The sequence below is a fragment of the Diceros bicornis genome, chromosome 3, assembly GCF_020826845.1.
Source record: "Diceros bicornis minor isolate mBicDic1 chromosome 3, mDicBic1.mat.cur, whole genome shotgun sequence".
Lineage (NCBI taxonomy): Eukaryota > Metazoa > Chordata > Mammalia > Perissodactyla > Rhinocerotidae > Diceros > Diceros bicornis.
The window spans coordinates 15428794-15450786 of record NC_080742.1 but is presented as its reverse complement, the minus strand read 5'-3'; the positions used below and the strand labels follow the sequence as shown (position 1 = coordinate 15450786).

The 21993-nt window shown below is 35.6% G+C and overlaps 1 protein-coding gene across 2 annotated transcripts in view; it reads right to left on the bottom strand.

Annotated features, from left to right (window-relative positions):
- The window catches only part of PTPN12 (protein tyrosine phosphatase non-receptor type 12), a 100089-nt gene that overhangs the window by 7449 nt on the left and 70647 nt on the right, over positions 1-21993 (bottom strand). For both annotated transcript variants that reach the window (XM_058524076.1, XM_058524086.1), the window contains exons 9-13: positions 19803-19869; positions 17629-17706; positions 17429-17527; positions 11326-11411; positions 2548-3524 (exon numbers count right to left, since the gene is read on the bottom strand). In XM_058524076.1, coding sequence (XP_058380059.1) covers positions 2548-3524; positions 11326-11411; positions 17429-17527; positions 17629-17706; positions 19803-19869 — 1307 coding nt within the window. The remainder of the gene's footprint in view (positions 1-2547; positions 3525-11325; positions 11412-17428; positions 17528-17628; positions 17707-19802; positions 19870-21993) is intronic.

The following is a 21993-nucleotide window of genomic DNA, read 5'->3' as shown; positions in this document are numbered from 1 at the left end:
CTGAAGACACAAGAAAATACAGCCTGAGAGAAGAGTTCTAGTCCAATACTTTACACATCTATCACAAGTATTGGAACTCTCTCTTGCATGTAAAGTTAAGCCACTAAAGAACTCTCTACCTTATCCAGTAGAAACAGTCCGAGTCCTCATCACACTTCCCCTTGCCCTTTTGTTACCAACAGGTCACAGTGAAGAGTTGGCTGTTGGAAGGCATTGTGGTGCCATTTCATAATTAAGTTAACAAATTAGGAAGGGCAGTCTTGCTTCTTTATATTAGTGTCAAGTATCTTTCAGAAACTCTATACCTCTTCTCTCTCGACAGTTCTCACTTTTAAAGACTTTTATTTTCTAACTGCAGCCTTTGCTTCTCAATTGCATGTTTCTCCCTGGATCTCTGATCGCCTTTCCTATGTTATAAACTTCTATTTTAGAGACTGTACATTTTACATAGGCTTTTGCAAATCATACACTGTATGGGGGCCTAGTGTAGTCACGTTTGAGAAATCTTTCAAGAGGCCTAAGTCGCTATTAAAATCAGAATTAATAGCCAGGAATTTTTGTCAGGCTATGCAAAAGGTTGTCTTAGGTATCAAAACAAAATTATTCTGTTTAACCCCCCCAACAAATTCTAAAACAAACAAGCAAACAAAAATCTAATTCTTGTGCCAGTGGTTCATCTACACGTAAATAATTAATAATATTAGAAATAGGACTGCTTGTTAGTTATACTGCAGCACAGAACACACAGGAAAACCTTCAGTTAACACTAAACTCATTTAGCATGGTTAGGGTAGGGCGAAAAGAAACCAGAAATCACATTTACAGCTATCTTTGCTTTAAAATACAAACAAAACAGAGAAAACAGAGCTGAGCTGGTATACAGTAGGGTGCCTCCAACTATCCCTGTATAGTAAAATGTATTTTATTTTATTTATTTATTTTTTTAAATTTTTTTCCCCCAAAGCCCCAGTAGATAGTTGTATGTCAGAGATGCACATCCTTCTAGTTGCTGTACGTGGGACGCGGCCTCAGTATAGCCGGAGAAGCGGTGCGTCGGTGCGCGCCCGGGATCCGAACCCGGGCCACCAGCAGCGGAGCGCGCGCACTTAACAGCTAAGCCACGGGGCCGGCCCGTAAAATGTATTTTAAAGGAAGCTTTCCTGTTATCACCAAAAGACTGGTCATGTGGCAGTAACTTTTAATGAGCATATCATATATCCTTCCTGCTCTCACCAAATTCCATTTCTAGTAATGATTTAAAAAAATATACTTCCTAGGTACAAGACCCACGCCTGATATGCTAAAAAAGCCCCAAATGAAGATTTCTTGCCTATATGTTTTCTTGTGTAGTTACAACTTGGCAGTTATTTTTCAAACTCTGAAATTGAGGGGAAAAAAAGATATTAACAATTTTAAATTATGGCAAACTGGTAAAGTACTATTTATTGTGGTAACCACTGTCTTCTGAAGATCCTTCAAATAAAACACAGAAGAATCAAGAAGGGAAAGAATCTTGTAAATTTAAGGAACTCGCTTATATGCTCATCTACTCTACCAGATAACATTCTCAAGATAAAAAACACAGTATCTGTAAGTTGGTGAAACTAAAGGTACCACAGTGTGGGTAGTACTTATTGAGTCAGAAATAAAAAAAGTCAGTCATCTTTCAAGGTCACAGTACTTATTTTGCCTGCACATTATGAATACCAGTCTGTAGGTGCCACTGCCAAAGTTCACTGACAGTAATGACAACTGATAATCAAGCGAGCAGTAAATAGCTTTCGTGTTTATACATTTGCTCCCAACTTTACGGTCTGTTTAAGAAGGCAGCCATGATTATTTTTAGCAGATCAAGGAGTTTCAAGGACAAATAACACATCTTGGGAACTGAGTGTACGAGTTATCTTGAAATGCTAAGACTGTTTAAAGAAGAGAGTCATTAATTAAATAATAGTACTGATGACTAGATATGTATATATCTCACTCACTACTGAGTGAATTGAACTTCCAACATTCTCCTGAGTAGTTGCAATCTTGCTCCTTGGTTAAACTCGGGATTGCAAACAGGCTCATTTGCAAGCATTTGTGAAGAGAATTTAAAAAAGGTATTTTGTAGTTAAAACAGCATAAAAAGACGAGGAAACAGATATTTGTGATAAACATGGGTGAAATTAAATGGCCAATCAAGCCATTCTACAATATTGTCACTGTTACTTTAAGTAATTCTATTTCTCTAAATTATTTCTAACTATTCAGTCATATAAATTTTTGACCCATATAAAATACCAAAAGCTATAATACAGAAGAAAAAGAAGAGAAAATTTTCAGTTACAACAATTGAAATATCTTAGAAACACGAAACCCAGTAATGCAAAGTAACAGTAAACAAAGCTTACTTAAAAAAAACTACCTAAAATAATCAAATTTTGCTGTAGGTTCTAGGGTGAAGTGTGGAATAAAACATAATGAATTAATATAGCTAAAGTGCTTAGAATAGTGACTGGCACATAGTAAAAATATTTCAGTGTTAGATACTATTATTATTACCTTTTTCAGCACCTGAATGTATTGTTCCTGCTATATCATGTCTAGCAATGGACATTGGCAATACTTTCCTTGTAGAAATGCTTTCAGGACTAGTGGCAGCAGAAACTGTGGCACTTGCTGTTGAAATATTAGTTTTATTCTTGGTCACAGCACCATCGGAGTTTCTTTCCTCTGAGTCCGAGTCATCAGAGTGAAGAGGATTAGTAAAACTGAGGGGTGCTCTGAATGGAGGTGAACTGTTCTGATGATCCACAAGGTCGTGGGGTTCAACTCGTGTTGTGGGGCTTGGTGTTAAGCTCACAGTTTTCACTGTTTGACAGTGGACATCTGAGGATTTGCTGTCAGATGAATCAGGCATGGGCAGGGTATTTTCAGGTCCATGAAATGACCATGTTACATGTCCTTTCTCATCAAGAGGCAAGCGGTCTGGCCTCGGAGGTGTGTCTGAATTCTTCTGTGATTCTTCTGGTGGAATAACCGGAGCTTTATTTAACTGCGTTGCACTGCAGTTCACACAGGAATTCTGAGACACATCATCAACTTTTAGATCTCCTGAACTCAACTCTTGTGACTTAGAGATTTTATCAATTATACAAGGTGAAGCAGATTTAATTTTAATTGCATGTCCCCTATTCAAGAGTGTGTTCCCATCAAAACTTTTTGGTCCCTCTTGGAGAGGGACCTTCTTAATCTCAAAACTTAAATTTCGCTCCAATTTTTTATCTGTCTGTTCAACAGTTGATTCATTTTTCCCTGGAAGTTCTGTTGATTTATTATAGTTTCTGTTGAGGTCTGTTGAATGTTGTTCTGATGAAACCATGTGCAACACTGGCTTTGGATGGTATCTGTCATTATCCTGCCACACGGTAGTGACTGTTGGAAAAGCTGAAGGGGGAGAAGGTGTCAAAATGGGTGGTACTGGGTGAGGTTCCGGTGGCTGCAGTATTTCTTCCTTAGCATCCCCTTCTACAAGGCAACTGAAAAAAAAACATTAAGAAAAGGGTATTGTAAGAATGTTCAATATAACATTTAAAATAAATTGATAGGTAACAATTATGTTGCTAAGTCTATTATATTAAAAGTCAGTAGAGTCTGTGGTTATGAATAAAAAAATTATAATTTGTCAAACTAAGAAAACTTAATGTTTAACAAGGTTAATACATGAACACTCTTTAAAAAGTCAAATAATACAAGAATTTTAGTGAACAATGGCAGTCCCCTTCCACAGCCCTCCAGCTACCCAGAGACATCAACTTTCAACTTTTTTAAACAGCTGCTTCTAAGATTTACCTCCATATTTCAAAATATTTCAAAATGTATAAACTGTTATTTCGTGATCTATTTCACTCATCCTCTACTGTCTTCCTATAACGTGTCTTCTCCATCTTCTCAGTACTGTTATCTTGTAATTTTTGGTTAGTTCAGTCTTATGATTAGATATTATTCATACTGATTACACTATGATTTCATATCTTTTCTTATACAACCCCTTGTTTTTTCCTAATAATTCCCTTGGGTTTCTGATGGCTTAGTTCTCCATGTATCATCAGTAACTCAGTGGCTTCTTCTAACTTCCCTGCAGATTTGTACACTTCCTCTCAATTGGTCAAGCACACCAGGTAACTATGAATACCATAGATGTCCCTCTTAGAAACCCTGGGCCTCCTGCTCCAGTGTGGACCACTGGTTCCCAGGCCACCAGAGCTGACGTTCTCTCCTGTGTCAGACTCTCCTGCTTCCCAGGTCCCATCTTCCTGTTTCCTTTCTTGTTTTGGTGGGCTATATCTTCCAGTTGCTTCTTAGGAATTATATATAGGAAGCAAGTTTCTTGAGGTCCTGTATATTTGAGTATTACATTTTCAAGGTTATTGGTTCTTTGTAAAGGTATATAATTCTAGATTAGAAATAATTTTCCATCAGAGTTTTGTAATTCTGATTTCTTTTCCTTTGAATGTGAGCTATTTTCTTCTCTCTTGGAGCTTTTAGGTTCTTTTTTTTTTTTGAGGAAGATTAGCCCTAAGCTAACATCTGTTGCCAATCTTCCTCTTTTTTTTTTTTTCCTCCCCAAAGCCACCAGTACACAGTTGTATTTCTAGTTCTTCTATGTGGCACAATGCCTCAGCATGGCTTGATGAGTGGTGAGTAGGTCCACACCCAGAATCCGAACCCGCAAACCCCAAGCCGCTGAAGAGGAATGTGCGAACTTAACTGCTGCGCCACCAAGCCAGCCTCTTTTAGGTTCTTTTTTATTCTTAATGTTCTACAATCTCATAGTATAAATTTTTTAATCCACTGTATGACAATTTTTTTTATCCATTATATTGGGAACTTTAAAAACATGAAAACATGTTTTTTTTAAATAATTTTTTAATATTTCATTTTATTTTATTTATTTATTTTTTGTGTGTGAGGAAGGTCAGCCTTGAGCTAACATCCATGACAATCCTCCTCTTTTTGCTGAGGAAGACTGGCTCTGAGCTAACATCTGTGCCTATCTTCCTCCACTTTACGTGGGACACCACCACAGCATGGCCTGACAAGCGGTGCCTCGGTGCGCGTCCAGGATCCGAACCTGGGCCGCGAGCAGCAGAGCGCATGCACTTAACCGCTAAGCCACGGGGCCGCCCCAAAACTCATGTTTTTTAACACGAGAAATTTTTTGTATTTCATTTCTTTGCTAATTTCTTTTCCTTTGGTCTCCTTCCATACTATTATTAGTTTTATTATTATTTGACAGACCTCCTGATTTGATTCTGATTTCCTTATTTTCTCTCTCCTATTTTCTATTTGTTCATTTTCTTGGGAAAATATCTATCAGCTCTAAAAGTTTCCTTGTGTCCCTTTGTGGCTTTTTGGCTACTCAAATTTGACAATTACACTAATCGACTTTTTCCTTATCTTTCCTTAATTTAAGGTTGGTTGAAACAAGGCTTAAAACACTCTCAAGTACACAAAAATTATAAGCCCAGTTACAAAAGAATATATGCTACATACTGATTTTTCACTATAGTACCCAAAATTCATATTTTCACTAGATATGGTGATGTAAAAAATTCCACTAAATAGATGGGATATCTCTCCTTCCTATTGTAAATATTGTTCTTAATTTCACCTGTTCTGAGGAAGGCATTTTTCACTCCTCAAAAACAAAACAAAATATTCAGGACCTACCACATGTTAGCACTATACCAGTACCAGAAGAGGGCAGAACAATGAACAGTTTGGGTCCCTATGGAGTGCAGAGAAATAGTGAAAATTAAGGCTAAAAAAGTAGGTTGAAGTCATATGAAAAGGCCCAGAATTTCAGACCAAGAAGTTTGGACTTGATAATAAAGAAAATTTACATTTAATTTGTTTCACTAAGTCTTAAAATAAGTGACCCTATAACTTTTGTTTCAAATTGATATTTTATGGAAACTCAGAAAATTACTTTCCTTACAATAATTTAGGCTGGATTCCAAATGGGGTAGAAAGATTATGGGGGTGAAGGAAATGACAACCGAAAAATCAGAACATAATACTTTAAAAACAAAAAAAACGTTCACCACTATCCTTTCTTCTGTGGAGGCAATACCATATAATGAAAAAAGCACTGGAAGATGAGAGATTTGTGTTCTCAGCTGAACTCTGGTAGCCTATGCAGGTCAACTCCTTTGGGAACCAGCTATATTAATATCCACGTGATCAAGATTACTGTAAAAATCATTGAGTTCACTACATCACTTATCACTTTAACATATCATTGATTATCTACAGAATGAATAGAGAATACACGGCGTTCTAAAATGGGAAGAGGAGAAAACATACTTTGTAATGTAGATGTTATATTAATGCTAATGATGATGATTTTTTTTTTTTTTTTGCTGAGGAAGACAACCTGAATTAACATCTGTGCCAATCTTTTTCTACTTTTTATGTGGGTTGCCACCACAGCATGGCTGACGAGTGGTGTAGGTCTTTGCCCAGGATCCAGCCCGTGAACCCGGCCGCTGAAGCAGAACGTGTGGAACTTAACCACTACACTTCGGGGCTGGACCCTCTAATGATTATTATTATTATTATTTTTGTGTGTGTGTGTGTCTGTGTGTGTGTGTGTGTGAGGAAGATCAGCCCTGAGCTAACATCCACGCTAATCCTCCTCTTTTTGCTGAGGAAAACTGGCTCTGAGCTAACATCTATTGCCAATCCTCCTCCTTTTTTTTCCCCCCAAAGCCCCAGTAGATAGTTGTATGTCATAGTTGCACATCCTTCTAGTTGCTGTATGTGGGACGCGGCCTCAGCATGGCCGGAGAAGCGGTGCGTCGGTGCACACCAGGGATCCGAACCCGGACCGCCAGCAGCGGAGTGCACACACTGAACCGCTAAGCCACTGGCCCGGGCCCCCTAAGGATTATTTTTTAACCAAAAGAATGATATCTCCTATACAGCCTATGCTTCAGAGTTGAGAAAAATGCTCCACGTGTGTTTAACCTTTATTTCTTGGTTTTATTATGTATTCTGACCTCTATCAATAACTTTTAAAATTACATCTGAGATCCAGGCTATTTCTAATAGTGAAAAGGAACAACACAAGAATTAGAAAAGGATCAAAGCACAGAAAGCACAGAAAATTAGAGAACTACAGTAAGCATGCATAAGCCTGCGTTATGCCAAAATTTACCCTTCTTAATCTTAAAGGGTGCCAATTTTGAATGAATAATTCAAGTAGAACTTTAAAATTTCTGAGTGGTCAAATAAATCAGTCTTGTCCTTTGTGATTTCCTTTACCCCTTCTATTATATTCCCTTCTACAAGTATGTCAAACATTAAATTGTATTTTGTTTCAATGATTTAACTTTTTGTATTTAATTTATTTAACTATCTGAAGCTTACTTTGGTATTTGGTGTGATATAAGGATCTAAATATATTCTTCCCCAAATGGTTAATAATATTACAATATGACTTAATCAATAACCCTTTTCCTCCCTATTTAATATATATTAAATTAATTCATAACAGGATCTATTCCCTAATTGTTTATTCAACTCCATCAAATGGTATATTCTTTGATTTTTTTTTTTTTTTGAGGAAGATTAGCCCTGAGCTATCATCTGTTGCCAATCCTCCTCTTCTTTGCTAAGGAAAACTGGCCCTGGGCTAACATCCATGCCCATCTTCCTCTACTTTATATGGGATGCCGCCACAGCACGTCTTGATAAGCAGTGAGTAGGTTCGCACCCGGATCCGAACCTGCGAACCCCAGGCTGCCAAAGCACAGCGTGTGAACTTAACTGCTCCGCCACAAGAATATACCCGGCCCAAAATGGTATATTCTTATACCACTAGCAGAATATTTTAAATATTATGGTTTTATAATTTTTAAAAGGGTTGGTTCTTGTTCATCACTGTTTTCATCTGAAGTTTTCTTTAATACTTTTGCCTCTTTATTCATTCAAATGAACTTTAACATTATATTGTTAAGTTCAGAAAAGATTCCTTTGGTATTTTGATGGGAATTGCCATCAAATTTGAAAAGAATTGATGTTTTAAATATCATTGAAAAAAGCGAAATTACATTTAACTTTTCCAAACAAGAATGCTTATTTTTTTTCATTAATGCAAAATGAATACATTTCTATTGAAGGTTATTTCCAGGTATTTTATATTTTGAAAGAGATCTCTCTTTTAATCTTTTCTTCTTCTATTCGGCTGACCTACAGGACCATTTTCTACTTTTGTTGCTCCCCTCTTTCTTATAAATTAACTACTTGAAGGCAATATAGCTTCAAATGCCTCCATTTGAGTAGACCTCAACTCCCTGTTTTGACCCCCACAAATACCTTCACCTATCTAGCACAGTCTAAGAGCCACAGATGTCTGAAAGTCCAGTTCATTCTCCCAGGCAACCCTTAAAGGAAGTAGATATTCATGTACTTCTGTCAGATACAAAACTCTCTCCTATATGGCCTCTATAATGCTACTCTTTCCTGGTTTTCCTTTATCCCCTGGTTGTTCTTTTCTTTTCTTACAGCTTTCTTTTAGTCTGCTCTTCACAAGGGTTCCCTCATTGGTACTTGGTTATAGTATACCCAGAATCTGAAAGATTTTATTCATGCCCAAGTCTTCTTTAGCAGCTCTGTAGCAAACTCTCAATAAATCTTTACCTCCAGCTTAGATATCAAAACGTCTACAACAGAACCACATTCTGTCTTCCTCCCAATCCTACTGCTACTTAAAATGGTTTGAATTGAGAGGTATTAGAAGAAAGCATCAAGTATATTGTCACCGTCTCTAAAATACAATTAAGAAAAATTTACTAAGGCACATACCCTTTTGTGTCTCTATAGTAAATATGTTGACAGTTCATAGAAATGGCTAACAAAGTATACTGTCAGAGTGCTGGTACTAGTGAAAAAATATTGAGAATTGTATTAGTTTAACAAAACATGTATTGAAAATAGGAAATGAAATCTGCTATTCAAAATCTACAATATGATTTCTTTAACTACTTATAAACCAGAATCATATGACTAATTATATCTAATACAACAAATGTGAGCCTTCCTCTCTAGATCTTTCTCCAATAACATGTGCTCTAAACAATCAATTAACTTGCTTACTGTGGCCATACTGAAAAGCAAAGTATATCATTTTTACTTTTTATCAATTGTATACTTTTGTGATTTTATTTTCAGTTAACAATTACAATAGTTCTACAACTTATCTTAATCTAGAAGTCACAGGCTATTCTTTGTGGAACACAATGAAATTCTGCAATTTGACTCTACTGCATCAATAAGAAAAAAGATGACCTAAGTGTATAATATAAAATCACACATAGGGCTGGCCCCGTGGCTTAGCGGTTAAGTGCTCGATGATCCACTGCTGGCGGCCCGGGTTCGGATCCCAGGCGTGCACTGACGCACCGCTTCTCCAGCCATGCTGAGGCCGCGTCCCACATACAGCAACTAGAAGGACGTGCTGCTATGACATACAACTATCTACTGGGGCTTTGGGGGGAAAATAAATAAATTGTTTAAAAAGTAAAAAAATAATAAAAAAAAATAAATAAAAAAAATAAAATCACACACATATAAAAATTTGAGCACATATCCCCAAATAAAATCCCGTCTTAAAGTGAATGAACATTTTTCTGATAATACTCATTTGCTACTTCTTTATTATATTTTTGTTTATCAAAGAATAACAGAAGCCAAACTTTTGAAAAAGTAAATGAGAAAGGCTTAACATTCAGAACATTCTATTCATTTGTTTCCTTCAAAATTAGGAAGAGGCTACCACTATTTGTTGTTGCTGTTGGAGGCAGATGACCATATAAATCACAAATATCAGCATACACTTTGAGAATCTCTATATTGGCTCACTCTCAAAAACTAAATTAAAAGATATTAGGGTAGCAAAAATGATTCTTAATTTCCTTTAAGGCCAGTACAATTTCTTTTACGACTCTATAGAACTCATATGTGGGACAAAGAAGTTATAAAACTAACACTTTATAGGTTTTAACTGGCTACCTTCCACAGGAGGCTAAAATTCCAATTTGAGTAGATACCAATGTAGAAATCAAACAGGAAAGAACTACTGGCAAGTTTTCTTAGTGCACAGTTACCATCCTGAGCATATAAATGCTGAGACCTAAACCCACCTATATCATTATATAGGCTTCCTGATCTTCCTTAGAGAAGTATGCAAAGGCATTCCAGAGACCATACCACCTACCACATCCTGCCTTAGTTATTGAGGAAAGTTGTAGGTTTTTTCTTTTGCGAAAAGGGATGATTTCATTGTGGTACAGCGACTCAATGCCAAGACTCAACCCTAGTCACCTCACCCAACTTCAGTCAACTTCTAGAAAACTTTTAAGGGGAAATAATTGGTGAATCCTATATAAAGGAAGTCCTACTTTGAGGGAAGGTCAATCAGTTTGGGCAGACCTATGCTCGAGACAAGACACTGTAGAAGTCATTCTAATAGTTTTATTACAGATCTTCTACTGTGCCTCCTTTTAAAAATAATTCAATAACTCCACACTGTAATGGGAAAACCAACATTTGATGAAAACCTAGTATGTGCCAGGTCCTATATGTAGCATTTTCACATAGTTTATTTAATTTAATCCTTAAGACAGTACTTCAACAACAAAAAAACCCCAATGATCAAATAAGTTAAGTGACTTATGACTTCAAAGCTAGTAAGTGGCTGAAAGAGATTTGAAACTAAATCTTTCTGACTCTATTTATATTCTTTCCCCACTACCACATAACTGACATAGCAGCAACCCTGAAAGAGAAGGGAGGGAAAAAAGGAGACAGGAATGTACGTTGATTTTAACTATTAAAAATGAGCTTGGTATGAAAGTAAGAAAATCTAGAGAGAAATAAATTCATCTTTGCTAGTAGTGTTATTAATCTTCACAGAACTTCTTCAACGTGCATATAATTTTTTGGTAATCATATTACTTGTTCAGTCATTATGAGAAAATTGACATCTTTAGAATAGCTGAAATTTTAGTTATACCACATACCAAAACATGAGCTATAGTCAATTCATGGTTATGCTCACTGTTCTGGTACAGTATACTACTGAAATTTTATCAAAGTGAAGCAGAATTTTTAGTACACCAGTAACAAATCAGTCTCCAAACATATGCCACATCCTAAACAAAGGAATGATGATAAAAGTTATAAAGATAATTTAGAAATATTCAGTATTTGTTGTTTTAATTAACAATGAGCAAAATAAAAGTATCTTTTCAAAGAAAATGTGACGTACAATACCTGCGGGTCCTTGGTGGTTTTGGAGGAGGAGAATCTTGTTTGTCAGGATCTATGGAGCTGACCAGATTTTCAGCGTTAATTTCATTCTGCCAAGGGAAAAAATATCTTTATTAAAGTTAGGAGAAAATAATTTTCTTTCCTCATGTTTCAAACAAATTGTTTCTGGGCTTTTGAACTTTTAAAACAGTGCCAATTTTGCCAAATAACAAAATGGGTCTTATCCTTTCTATATTTTAGCTATATTTTAGCCAGAAGGACCAAACTTCAATGAAAGAGATTAATACCAAAAAACAGTCTATCTCGAGTTACTGAAAAATCAATTGTGTATAGCAGCATTTCAACATATTTCAAATGCTACTGTAAAGAAACAGATTTCCCAAGAAAATAAAGATCAAGGAAGACAGTTTTCTTCAACCATCACTACCACTAGAAACTTAACACGTGCAGAGAAGAAAAATACCAACAAAATAACCGTTATATCCTTCACCCTTCCCAACCTTTTTTGGGGACTTCTATTTGCTACCCAGTACTTTTAAACAGGTCCCAGAACTCATTTTAATCATTTCTTACCCCACTCTCCCTCTGTCACCACAGAGTGCCCTACTCCATGAGGGTATTTAGCTCCTATATCACTGCCTAACCAAATGGACACACAAAAGGCAGGGACATCCTCAGTTCTTCCTGGTTACAAGGACCAGTGACACCATTAACATGATGCTCCAGAGACAATATAGCTATAAGGATCTGAGGTTGTGTTTAGGATTGTGAATAGAGGAGCTGTGAAATTATTATATAAAACATTGCCTTGAATTAGTTTCAGCCTCAGGAAGTACCTCACTTTTATCCAGCTAGGCTATACTAATTCTGGGCCAGAGGACAAGAAGGATTTTCACCCTTGCCTGTATCTCAGATAATTTTAGGGAAAAAAGCCATCTCTGCATATACTGTGATCAATTAAGGAACTCTGAAACTGTAGTTGCCTTTTTTTTCTTTTTAAATCAAAAGGCACTTCTACCACATCCATCATGGCAGCTTCTTTGTCTTTGTAACTGTTTCTTGCCAGTGTCCTTTTTTACTAAGTACTCCCAACTAATGAAAACAGAGATCTCAATTTGCCAGCAATTTTTAGTGTGCCCTGTATCCTGATATATAACCAGATGTATTACAAGAGTTTTATGCATCTGACTATGCATCTTACTCTGACCAGAACCACAGACTTACAACATGAGACTGAAAGCTTTCATCCTTAATTAAAGCCACCTACCATAATGGACGTCTGTTGCAGGGATATCTGCTATAGTTAGGGTTACCATATAATTTATTGTCCAAATCAGGGCTCTTTGAGAATGAAAGGGGGAGCACTATTAATTATTGCACCTAGACAACAAGTATAAACTCATATTGCCTCAAGTAAATCAGGATTTTTGGTCACCACACTTTTAGATCCTCAGATATCACCAGAATTTAGAGATTCTTTGCATCATAGAGATACCTCTGAGGTATTAATGATTCATTTGCTTATTATTTCTATTAATTACATAATCATACTCCCATAATAACACTCATTAATACTTTTGTACCAAAATCTGTAAATATTCATATTAAGTAGGTTAAATAGGGCTGGCCCGGTGGCTTAGCGGTTAAGTGTGCGCTCCGCTACTGGCGGCCCGGGTTTGGAACCCCGGGCGCCCACTGACGCACCGCTTCTCCGGCCATGCTGAGGCTGCGTCCCACATACAGCAACTAGAAGGATGTGCAGCTATGACATACAACTATCTACTGGGGCTTTGGGGGAAAATAATAAATAAATAAAATTAAAAAAAAAAAAAAGTAGGTTAAATAAAGATTCAAGGTGAACCACATGAAACTGCTTCTAATGAACTGTTTCTATCCTACAAAAACACAGCACTTTTTTTGTGTGTGTGAGGAAGATCAGCCCTGAGCTAACATCCATGCTAATCCTCCTTTTTTTTGCTGAGGAAGACCGGCTCTGAGCTAACATATATTGCCAATCCTCCTCCTTTTCTTCCCCCAAAGCCCCAGTAGATAGCTGTACGTCATTGTTGCACATCTCTCTAGTTGCTGTATGTGGGACGCAGCCTCAGCATGGTTGGACAAGCGGTGTGTCAGGGCGCGCCCAAGATCCGAACCCAGGCCGCCAGTAGCGGAGCGCGTACACTTAACCGCTAAGCCATGGGGCCGGCCCCATAGCACTTTTGTATAGTACAACATAAATAGCCTCATGTCATGTCAAGTCAGGTTTTGATGCCAAATAAGTATAATACCAAACTTACACACACACATACAAACACAACTTGAAGTTTTCAGAGCATTTTGGATTTGGGGACAGCAGGTAAGGCATTGTGGATCTATATGTGAAATGCACTGAAGACTAAGCACTAGAGAAGACACAAAAATGTAAAGCACACAGTACTTAACTTCAAGAAGTGTATAATCTGGTAATAAAACCAGAAAGTGGCAAAATCAAGCAATGAAGTCATGAAGCTACGAAATCAGAGAAAGATGTTACTGGTGTGACTATTAAGAACGTAGTTGAGAAATATTAAGAAGTTGAAAATATTAAGGTAGCATGTAGAATGGCATTAAGGGATGGGTAAGATTTTGACAAACAAAACAAAAAACCATGAAGGATGAAAGGGGATAACAGGTGGGAAGGGAACAAGAAGATAAAGTAAGGGCATTTGCAGGCAAAATGATTACATGTGACAAAGGAAAGAAGGTGTCATGAAAGATTCCTCATTCTGGGTGAATGAGAGAATGGTGGAGCCATTAACAGAAAGGGCAAAAAGAGGAAGAACAACTTCTGTGGAGGTAAGCTTCTTGAGCATGTTGAATTTCATCTGATAAAAGGAATCAAAGTGGCAATGCAGAAATACAATTCAGAGAGCCACTGCCTACACAGCATGAACAAAACCTCCTGGTCATTGGACTTGAGAATAGAACAATGTTCCTCTTGGATTCCTAGTTTTTACCTACAATGTTTGCCATACTCTTATATTTTCTGACCCTCTTGTATTAACTAAAGCTTTCGTCCCCACATTTGTCCTAATGTATATAGCTTTCTTTAACCGCTTTTATTAATGGTTGAAACAATCACCAACTTTTGAAGTTGAAAGGAATTTTACAAATTGAATAATCCATTGGCGATTAGGTTCTAGTGTATTCTCGTTTCAAGCAGAGCTCGTTAGTTATTTTTTTTTCACATTTTGACCACCTTCACCCATTTTGCTCAAGTTATTTTGTGTATTAATATTTTCCACATAACAGAGATGTACCAAAGGCCACAAAAGAAAAAAATCAGAATCTAATTATCAAATACTTAAGGATATATTATCAGTTGCAGAACAAAATAAATATTAAAATAGGATGCTTTAAAAATGAAGAACATTATATTTGAGGAGAAAATATTCAGAATTCAATATGGCATCTAAAATGCAAAACACAAACACAACAGAAGGACTGTAATACAAGTTATTGTTGCTATAAATCCTAGAATTAAAAATCCTGGTGTTGATAACCAATGGTGGTATCTTTTCTGTATAAAATAAAAAGGCATGCATGCATACCTTACAGATGTTTGCTTACTGAGGTGTTTCTAAATCCCAAGTCAATGTATTACTGGGCTCCAAAATAAATTTTCTCTTTAGATCTCCTACTCTAGGAAGTCATTTTACCTGTAAATACCTCTAACAAATATTATTTATTATAGTCTTATATTGCTGATTAGCATTTCAAACTAAAATTTCTACAAAAATAATTCTGGCACACAGAGCTTGGTTTAAGAGCATTTTTTAAAAAAGCTTTACCTCTAAATTACGTCGTCAGAAAAATAATAAATGGAGATTTATGATTGTTTCTCAGAGCATATGTTCAGCCAAAGGTAAGTAACATATTTCAAACGATTTTACTCAACTCAACTCACAGTTCTAAAATAATTTTTCCCAATTCTTTAGATTCCATATTTTCTCTAATTGGTATTTATGGTCTCCAACCATATATAAATATGCTATATAAAGTCGCCTACATTTAAAAGTACCTAGAAAAGAAGATTTCTTAAAAGGAAAATATTAAACAATTGTCTAGAATAATAAGCTATCTTTTCTTCTATTCATTTGTCCTTCTACTTTTCTATCCATTGATCCATTGAGTTATATAGTTACATATTTGAAAGTTCCTAAGAGAGTAAATGAACACAAGGAAAAAAAACTTGTAGCTAGTGTGGTAATGGATGTTACACTAGACTTAATGGTGGTGATCCTTACACAATACACACAACTATTGAATCACTATGTTGTACACTTGAAACTAATATCATGTTATATATCAATTACATCACAATAAAAAATTAATTAAAAAAAGAATTTTCTACACATTTAAAAAATGTAATGGTTAGCATATTTTTCACTTCTATATGCTAAGGAAATGGTAGTCTAAAACATTTATATTTCTAAAGTATAAAAACCTTAATTTTGAAACTAATCTTGCATTTATAAAAAAAACGGAAATAATTTTCAATTAAAGTTTAAAGAAAAATGTACAGCCCACTTAGTTTTTTGAAGTACTAAATGAATCTCAATTTAGATAAAATTATACACAATAATATATACGCACTCTATTCCATATTACAAAATATTTGGCTACATTCAGCATAGGTTATAATAGGCTTTAATTAAACTAAAGGGAAAGAGAGAAGGCAACGTATGAGGCCTAGCTGCACAAATGACTCCTATGTTAATGAAAGAAATAAGAACAAGGTCACACATTGAGGGTATAATGCAAAGTGAAATAAGTCAGAGGGAGAAGGTCAAATACCGTATGATTTCCTTCATTAAGTAGTAGATAATAACAACAATAAACAAACACATAGGGACAGAGATTGGATTGGTGGTTACCAGACGGGAAGGGGGGAGGGAGGAGGGTGAAAGGGATAATTCTGTACATGTGTGTGGTGATGGGTTGTAATTAGTATTTTGGTGGTGAACATGATGTAATCTATGCAGAAATAGAAGTACAATGATGTACACCTGAAATTTTTACACTGTCATAAACCAATGTTACTGCAATAAACAAAAAACTAAAAAAAAAAAAAAAAAAAGAACAAGGTCACATGTATCAATCTTAAAAATCTGAAATTGTCACTTAGCTAATAAAGGAAATACACAGTCCCTAAAATTCACGGATCAATATTAGATTATCTTAACACATTGAGATCAGCATTTTGTAACAAATTTCTCATCTGTAAAACCAAGAAATTTCAAACAAGCAGTCTGAGAAATTGCCAAAACAATGTAAAGGGGAAAAAGGAAAACAAAGTTTATAAATTTTGCCACTCATTTCCTCATTTTACTTCAGTTGTTGGGGCTACTAATCATGTGATAGTTGTCTTGGGTTCAGTGATAAGGATGTAAAGAAGTTTTACCAAAAAAAAAAACAGCCCAATACATTCAAGGGCCAGATGATTATATAAAGAGAAGAAATAAGAGAACTAGCTAGAAAACACAGGCAGAAATGAAAACACTATGAGAATGCAGTATTTTTGTCAGGTCAAAAGTCTAATATCCAATAAGATCTTTTAAGGCTAAAATGACATTGAACTAAAACATGCCCAAAAGGGACTTAATTGTGGCCCTATAATTCTACTTAATTAAAAAGCATGTACAAAATAACTACAAAACTTTGTATCATCATGACCAAGAACAAAATAAAATTCATGTAGAATCAACTTACTATTACTTAGGTAGGGTGGATGGGAAAAGGAAAGAGAACAATGCAGTTAATTTTTAAATAAGTAATTTATACTTGTAACAATAATGAATAATATGATTTTTGACCCAACATCTACTTTCCTATTATATTTTATTTAGAATATTATTTAACAAGTATTGGAATCATTAACTATCCATCATAATAGATTCAAATAGGAAGAAGAAAAGGAGATAACAAAATCATGGTTAAATAAAAATAATAACTGTCATAAGTATTCTCATGTTAGATAAAACACAAGATGACAATTAAAAAGCTAAATACTACATCATGTTAAAAAGTAAAAATTTTCTAAAATTAATAGGCCAAGAACACCTACCACTCCATCAGCCATTTTTTGGGCTCCATGAATTTCATATAGTTGTAGCTGTTTTTCAAACAGTTGGGCGATAGCTCTATGAACAAGCTCATATTGCTCCTATTAGGGAGATAAAATGATAAACAAGGGAAAAGACATTTAAAAAAACCAAGAAGGCATTCATAAAAAAACCGTTTATAAAGTGAAACAAAAAACTATACCTTAGTTTGTACTGCAGAATGTCTTTGTGTTCTCATTTCTTGTATTAAATTAAAGACATTAAATTCCTCTGGTATTTTCTAAAACAGAGAATTTAATACATGAACTCTAGAGTTGTTCAGAAAAACAGTCTTCAACTTTCCATATAGACCTTATATCCATGCTGGATAACTGAACACATTTACTGAGCACCACCTGCCATGTATCAGACTCTGTGCTTGGCACTGTGGATACAAAGCTAGTCTTGACCCTCAGCAGTCAAGCTAGTGAGTCTGATACATGAACAAATAAATGTCCAGCCAAGGCATGATTGCAGTATGGTGGGAATAAAGATGCTGTGACTAACTCTGATTGGTGTATGGAGTGAAAAGTGAAGGAAATACACAGAGGCATGGCAGACTAAATGTATAATCTATTTGGGGAATTAAGAAGCTCCATATGGATAAAGCCAAGATTGAAAGGAGGAGAGGTATTCAGAGGAGAGAAGATAAGGCTACTTGGGGTCAGACTGTAAACATAAATATAAGGACCAGCTAAGAGAGCTAGGTAAAAATACAGATCCTTCAGCTACATCTCTGGAGACTGACTATGAAACATCCTAGACAATTTTTTTGTACATCTGGAATTAGAACTACTGCAATAGGCAACCCTGACATGAGCAGATTTGATATTCAGGCAACTTTTGTAGCAGGTAAGATAACAGTCTGCAAAGGGGAGAAACTGGTGGAGGTTTACTGAAACACTCTAAAAAAAAGAGAAAGGTAGAAACATTTGAGGCCCATTTCTGAGGCAGAACTATTAGAACTTGGTGATCAACAAGAATATTATGGAGTGATAAAGAAGACAGAAGAGTTAAGAATGATTCCCAGGTTTACTGCTTGGGAATCTTTATACATATCAAAAGGTTTTTACATCAAGTCCTAACCTTGGATTAAGATTATGTTTATGTTAAGCCAAACTCAATCAAATGCGGGCTATGTTCAAAATACGCAACTTTTAAAATCCCCAGATGTTTATTTTTTTTGCTGGCATTCATCTAAATGCCTCTTTCCATCCCAATTTTAATCTTTGACTTTTATGTTAAAATGTGATAGAATCCTAGTTAAATTTTATTCACTTAAAAATTTTCTTTTGAGTATTAGATGATTATAGTTTTTGAGGAATACAAAAATAAAATTTAACCCCAGAGGGCTTTTTGAGAAACTGTTTAAAATTTAAATATTCCCTAGCAAAGTGAAAAATGGAAAGTAGGCAGAGAAAAAAAAAGACAAAGAATAGAGGGAGGAAAGAAGGAGAAGAAAAAAGAAACTAAATATTTTATTAATCCTATTTTATATAAGACATAGACTGACATATTCATATAAACTATAAAGCTGTGAAAAATTAAAAGCTCTTCCCTAATACATAGAAAATAAACATATTATAGAACAGCAAATGAAGCAAATCTATATACAACGAGGAGACTTGTGTTTTTCAAATCTGTAACGAGGGCTGTGTCTCATTTATCTCTATATCCTCCATAGCATCCAACACAATTTTTGGAAATAGCAGTGGTAGTAACAACAATAACAACAGCAATAGTAATAAAAACTGACACTGAACTGAGCACTTCCTACATGCCCACAATAGTTCTAAAGAACTTTACAAAGGTTAACTTATTTAATTCCTATGCATTATTAATATTATCTCCATTTTCAGATGAAGAAATTGAGGTAAAATGAGATTAAGTAATTTGACTAAGATCCTACAGCTAGTAAATGACAGAGCCAGAATTTTAATCTGGGTAGTTTGGCTCCAGAGTAAGCATTTTCAACCAAAATATTATAATGTTTCCAGTTAGGGATAAATACTTACTAAATTGATTATACTTATACCTAGAATACATATAAAAGGCAATGAGATTCTATGTTTGGAAATGTTAATGCAGAGTTTACATCCCTAATGTAGGTATTAATTCACATAGAACGAATAGGGGACAACATGTTTACCTTGCTGCCCAGTGCATTATCGCAGAGTAATATGCATCAATTATACCTTTTCGCTACCTTTATTTCTCACATAACAAGGCTATTTCTAAAAAAGTAACACATAGGCTGTAATTTTCTACAATTAATCATTAAGTTTGAAAATCATAACAAATCAATTGGATATAATGCTACATAAAAATTATTCTTACCCCAGCTTTAAGTAAATTCCACGTATAATCTATGGCACAAATGGCACCTGTTCTTCCACAGCCTGCACTATGGATATAAAGTTTGAAAAAACAATTTGATTTTTGTGATAAAAGAACTATAAAATAAATGTGGATGGACATGTTAATATTCAGAAGCAAAAAAATCATTTAAAAAATCTGACAAAATTCTACTTATTTAGTAAACAAACTACAACTTAAAATGTGTGCATGGCAAACATCCTTAACATCAGTATTTGTATTTTGTTTTTATTTAATTCAAGGAACTTTCAAGAGTAAGTGACTCATAGAACACCTAGAAGCCTTCATTTTGTAATTGAATTCTACCTCAGAAAACCTTGTCTAGCTAATAAAATATCTTGCTGAGATAAATTTACTCTATATTCAAGATGGCTCTGGTGATTTAGAGCAGAGGAGAAAACAGCACCTCATTTCAATCTGCAAAAGGTTTAGGAAGGATCAAGAATGCTACAAGCCCTAGAAACAGGTTTGAACAGCAGCAGTGATTGCACCAAAAGAACAAAGACCACTGATGCGCTCTCATCTCCTGAAGAACTAATAGAACCTGGAGAATATAAAGTAAAATATCACAGGTTTTTAATTTTAAAACACGACAAAAATACTTTAGAGCAACTGACTGTCAACTAGAGAGGCGTATGCACCTTAGGATTGAGAATCACTATGAGTAATCCAAGATGTTACTGACATCACCAGAATAATTTTTAGGCAGAAAAAAAGTTGGGCAGCATTTTAATGCATATTTTTAAACTTTTAGAAGTATCACTAGTTTGTTAAACATGTAATCTAAGAATTCCTGAAAAGGTACATTATAAGCAACTTAGGATTTTTAAAAAGCTCTTAAATAATAAACATCAATAATATTAATTTTTAGCCATTGATATATTTGTCAATTCGACACATCAAAACATTCCTATAATTTAAGAGTTAAGAAATACTAGGCTAAATGATGTATATTTAAAACTTGATGGTTAAAAGTGTGATATTACAAAGACATAGACAACCAGATCAATGAAACACAATATAAAGTTCAGAAATAGATCTGCATATATGTAAGTATTTATTACTAATGGTGGATTCTCCAATCAAAGGAGAAAGACTAGACCATTCAATAAATGGTACAGGGAAAGTTAGCTAATAATGAAGAGCAAAAATTGGATTCTTATCTCATACCTTAATCATAAAAAAAATTCCAGATGGATTAAAAATATAATGTTAAAAAAACTCTATAAAAGTGCCAAAATATATAGGCAAAACTTTATGCACTACTATGTTAGGGAAGGACTTTCTAAGCGTATCTCAATGGACAGAAATCATAAACGTAGAGATTCACATCTCTAACTACAAAACAATTTAAAACTTATGTATGGCAGAACATAAACCTTGAAAAACCATGGTTCTTACAACATGACTAAAAGTTAACATCCTCAAAATATAAAGATATATAAAGAATTTGTAATGTATAATTATTAAGAGATGAATGCCTGCTATAAAATAATTGGGAAAGTATACAAACAAGCAACTTCACAAAGGAATATAAATGACCGAAAAAAAAGAAGTTTGGAGTGACGTCAGCATCATGGCGGAGTGAGCTTTCCCGTGAATTCTTCCCCCACAAAATACAACAAAAGTAACAGCCACAGACCAACAACGGAATCCCAGACAGTCAAAAGCTGGAGCGGAGGGATCCACACTGCCGCACATCTGAGAGCGGAACGTGCTGGGCCCCCGGAGGAAGTGGGGAGAGGTAAGGAGAACTCCGCTCCCTCCCCATCAGATCAGCCATCCGGTCCGCGAGGCTCCCAGAGAGGGGGGAGGGGCGGCCCTCGGCGGGAAACTGTAGCTCTTCCGGCTCTCTCAGCCAGTGGGAAACTCCCGCACAGAGGGCTCAGAGGAGCCACAGGGCTACCATCAACATCTGAGCAACCCAGAGAGCGGATAAAGAGGGGCAAACGAGAAGCCTCCCACGTCAGGGACCCAGAGGGCAAAAGAGAGAGCTCCCCCCTCCCCGCAACCCGGAGTCTGCAGCTCGACCAGATCTAGCGGTCCGAGGCAGACCTGAATAAACTGGACTGGACCCGTGGATCGCAGTGGGGAAAAGAAACAAAACAAAACAAAACAAAACTGCGGATCGCAGCAGAAAAACTGGGGCAGA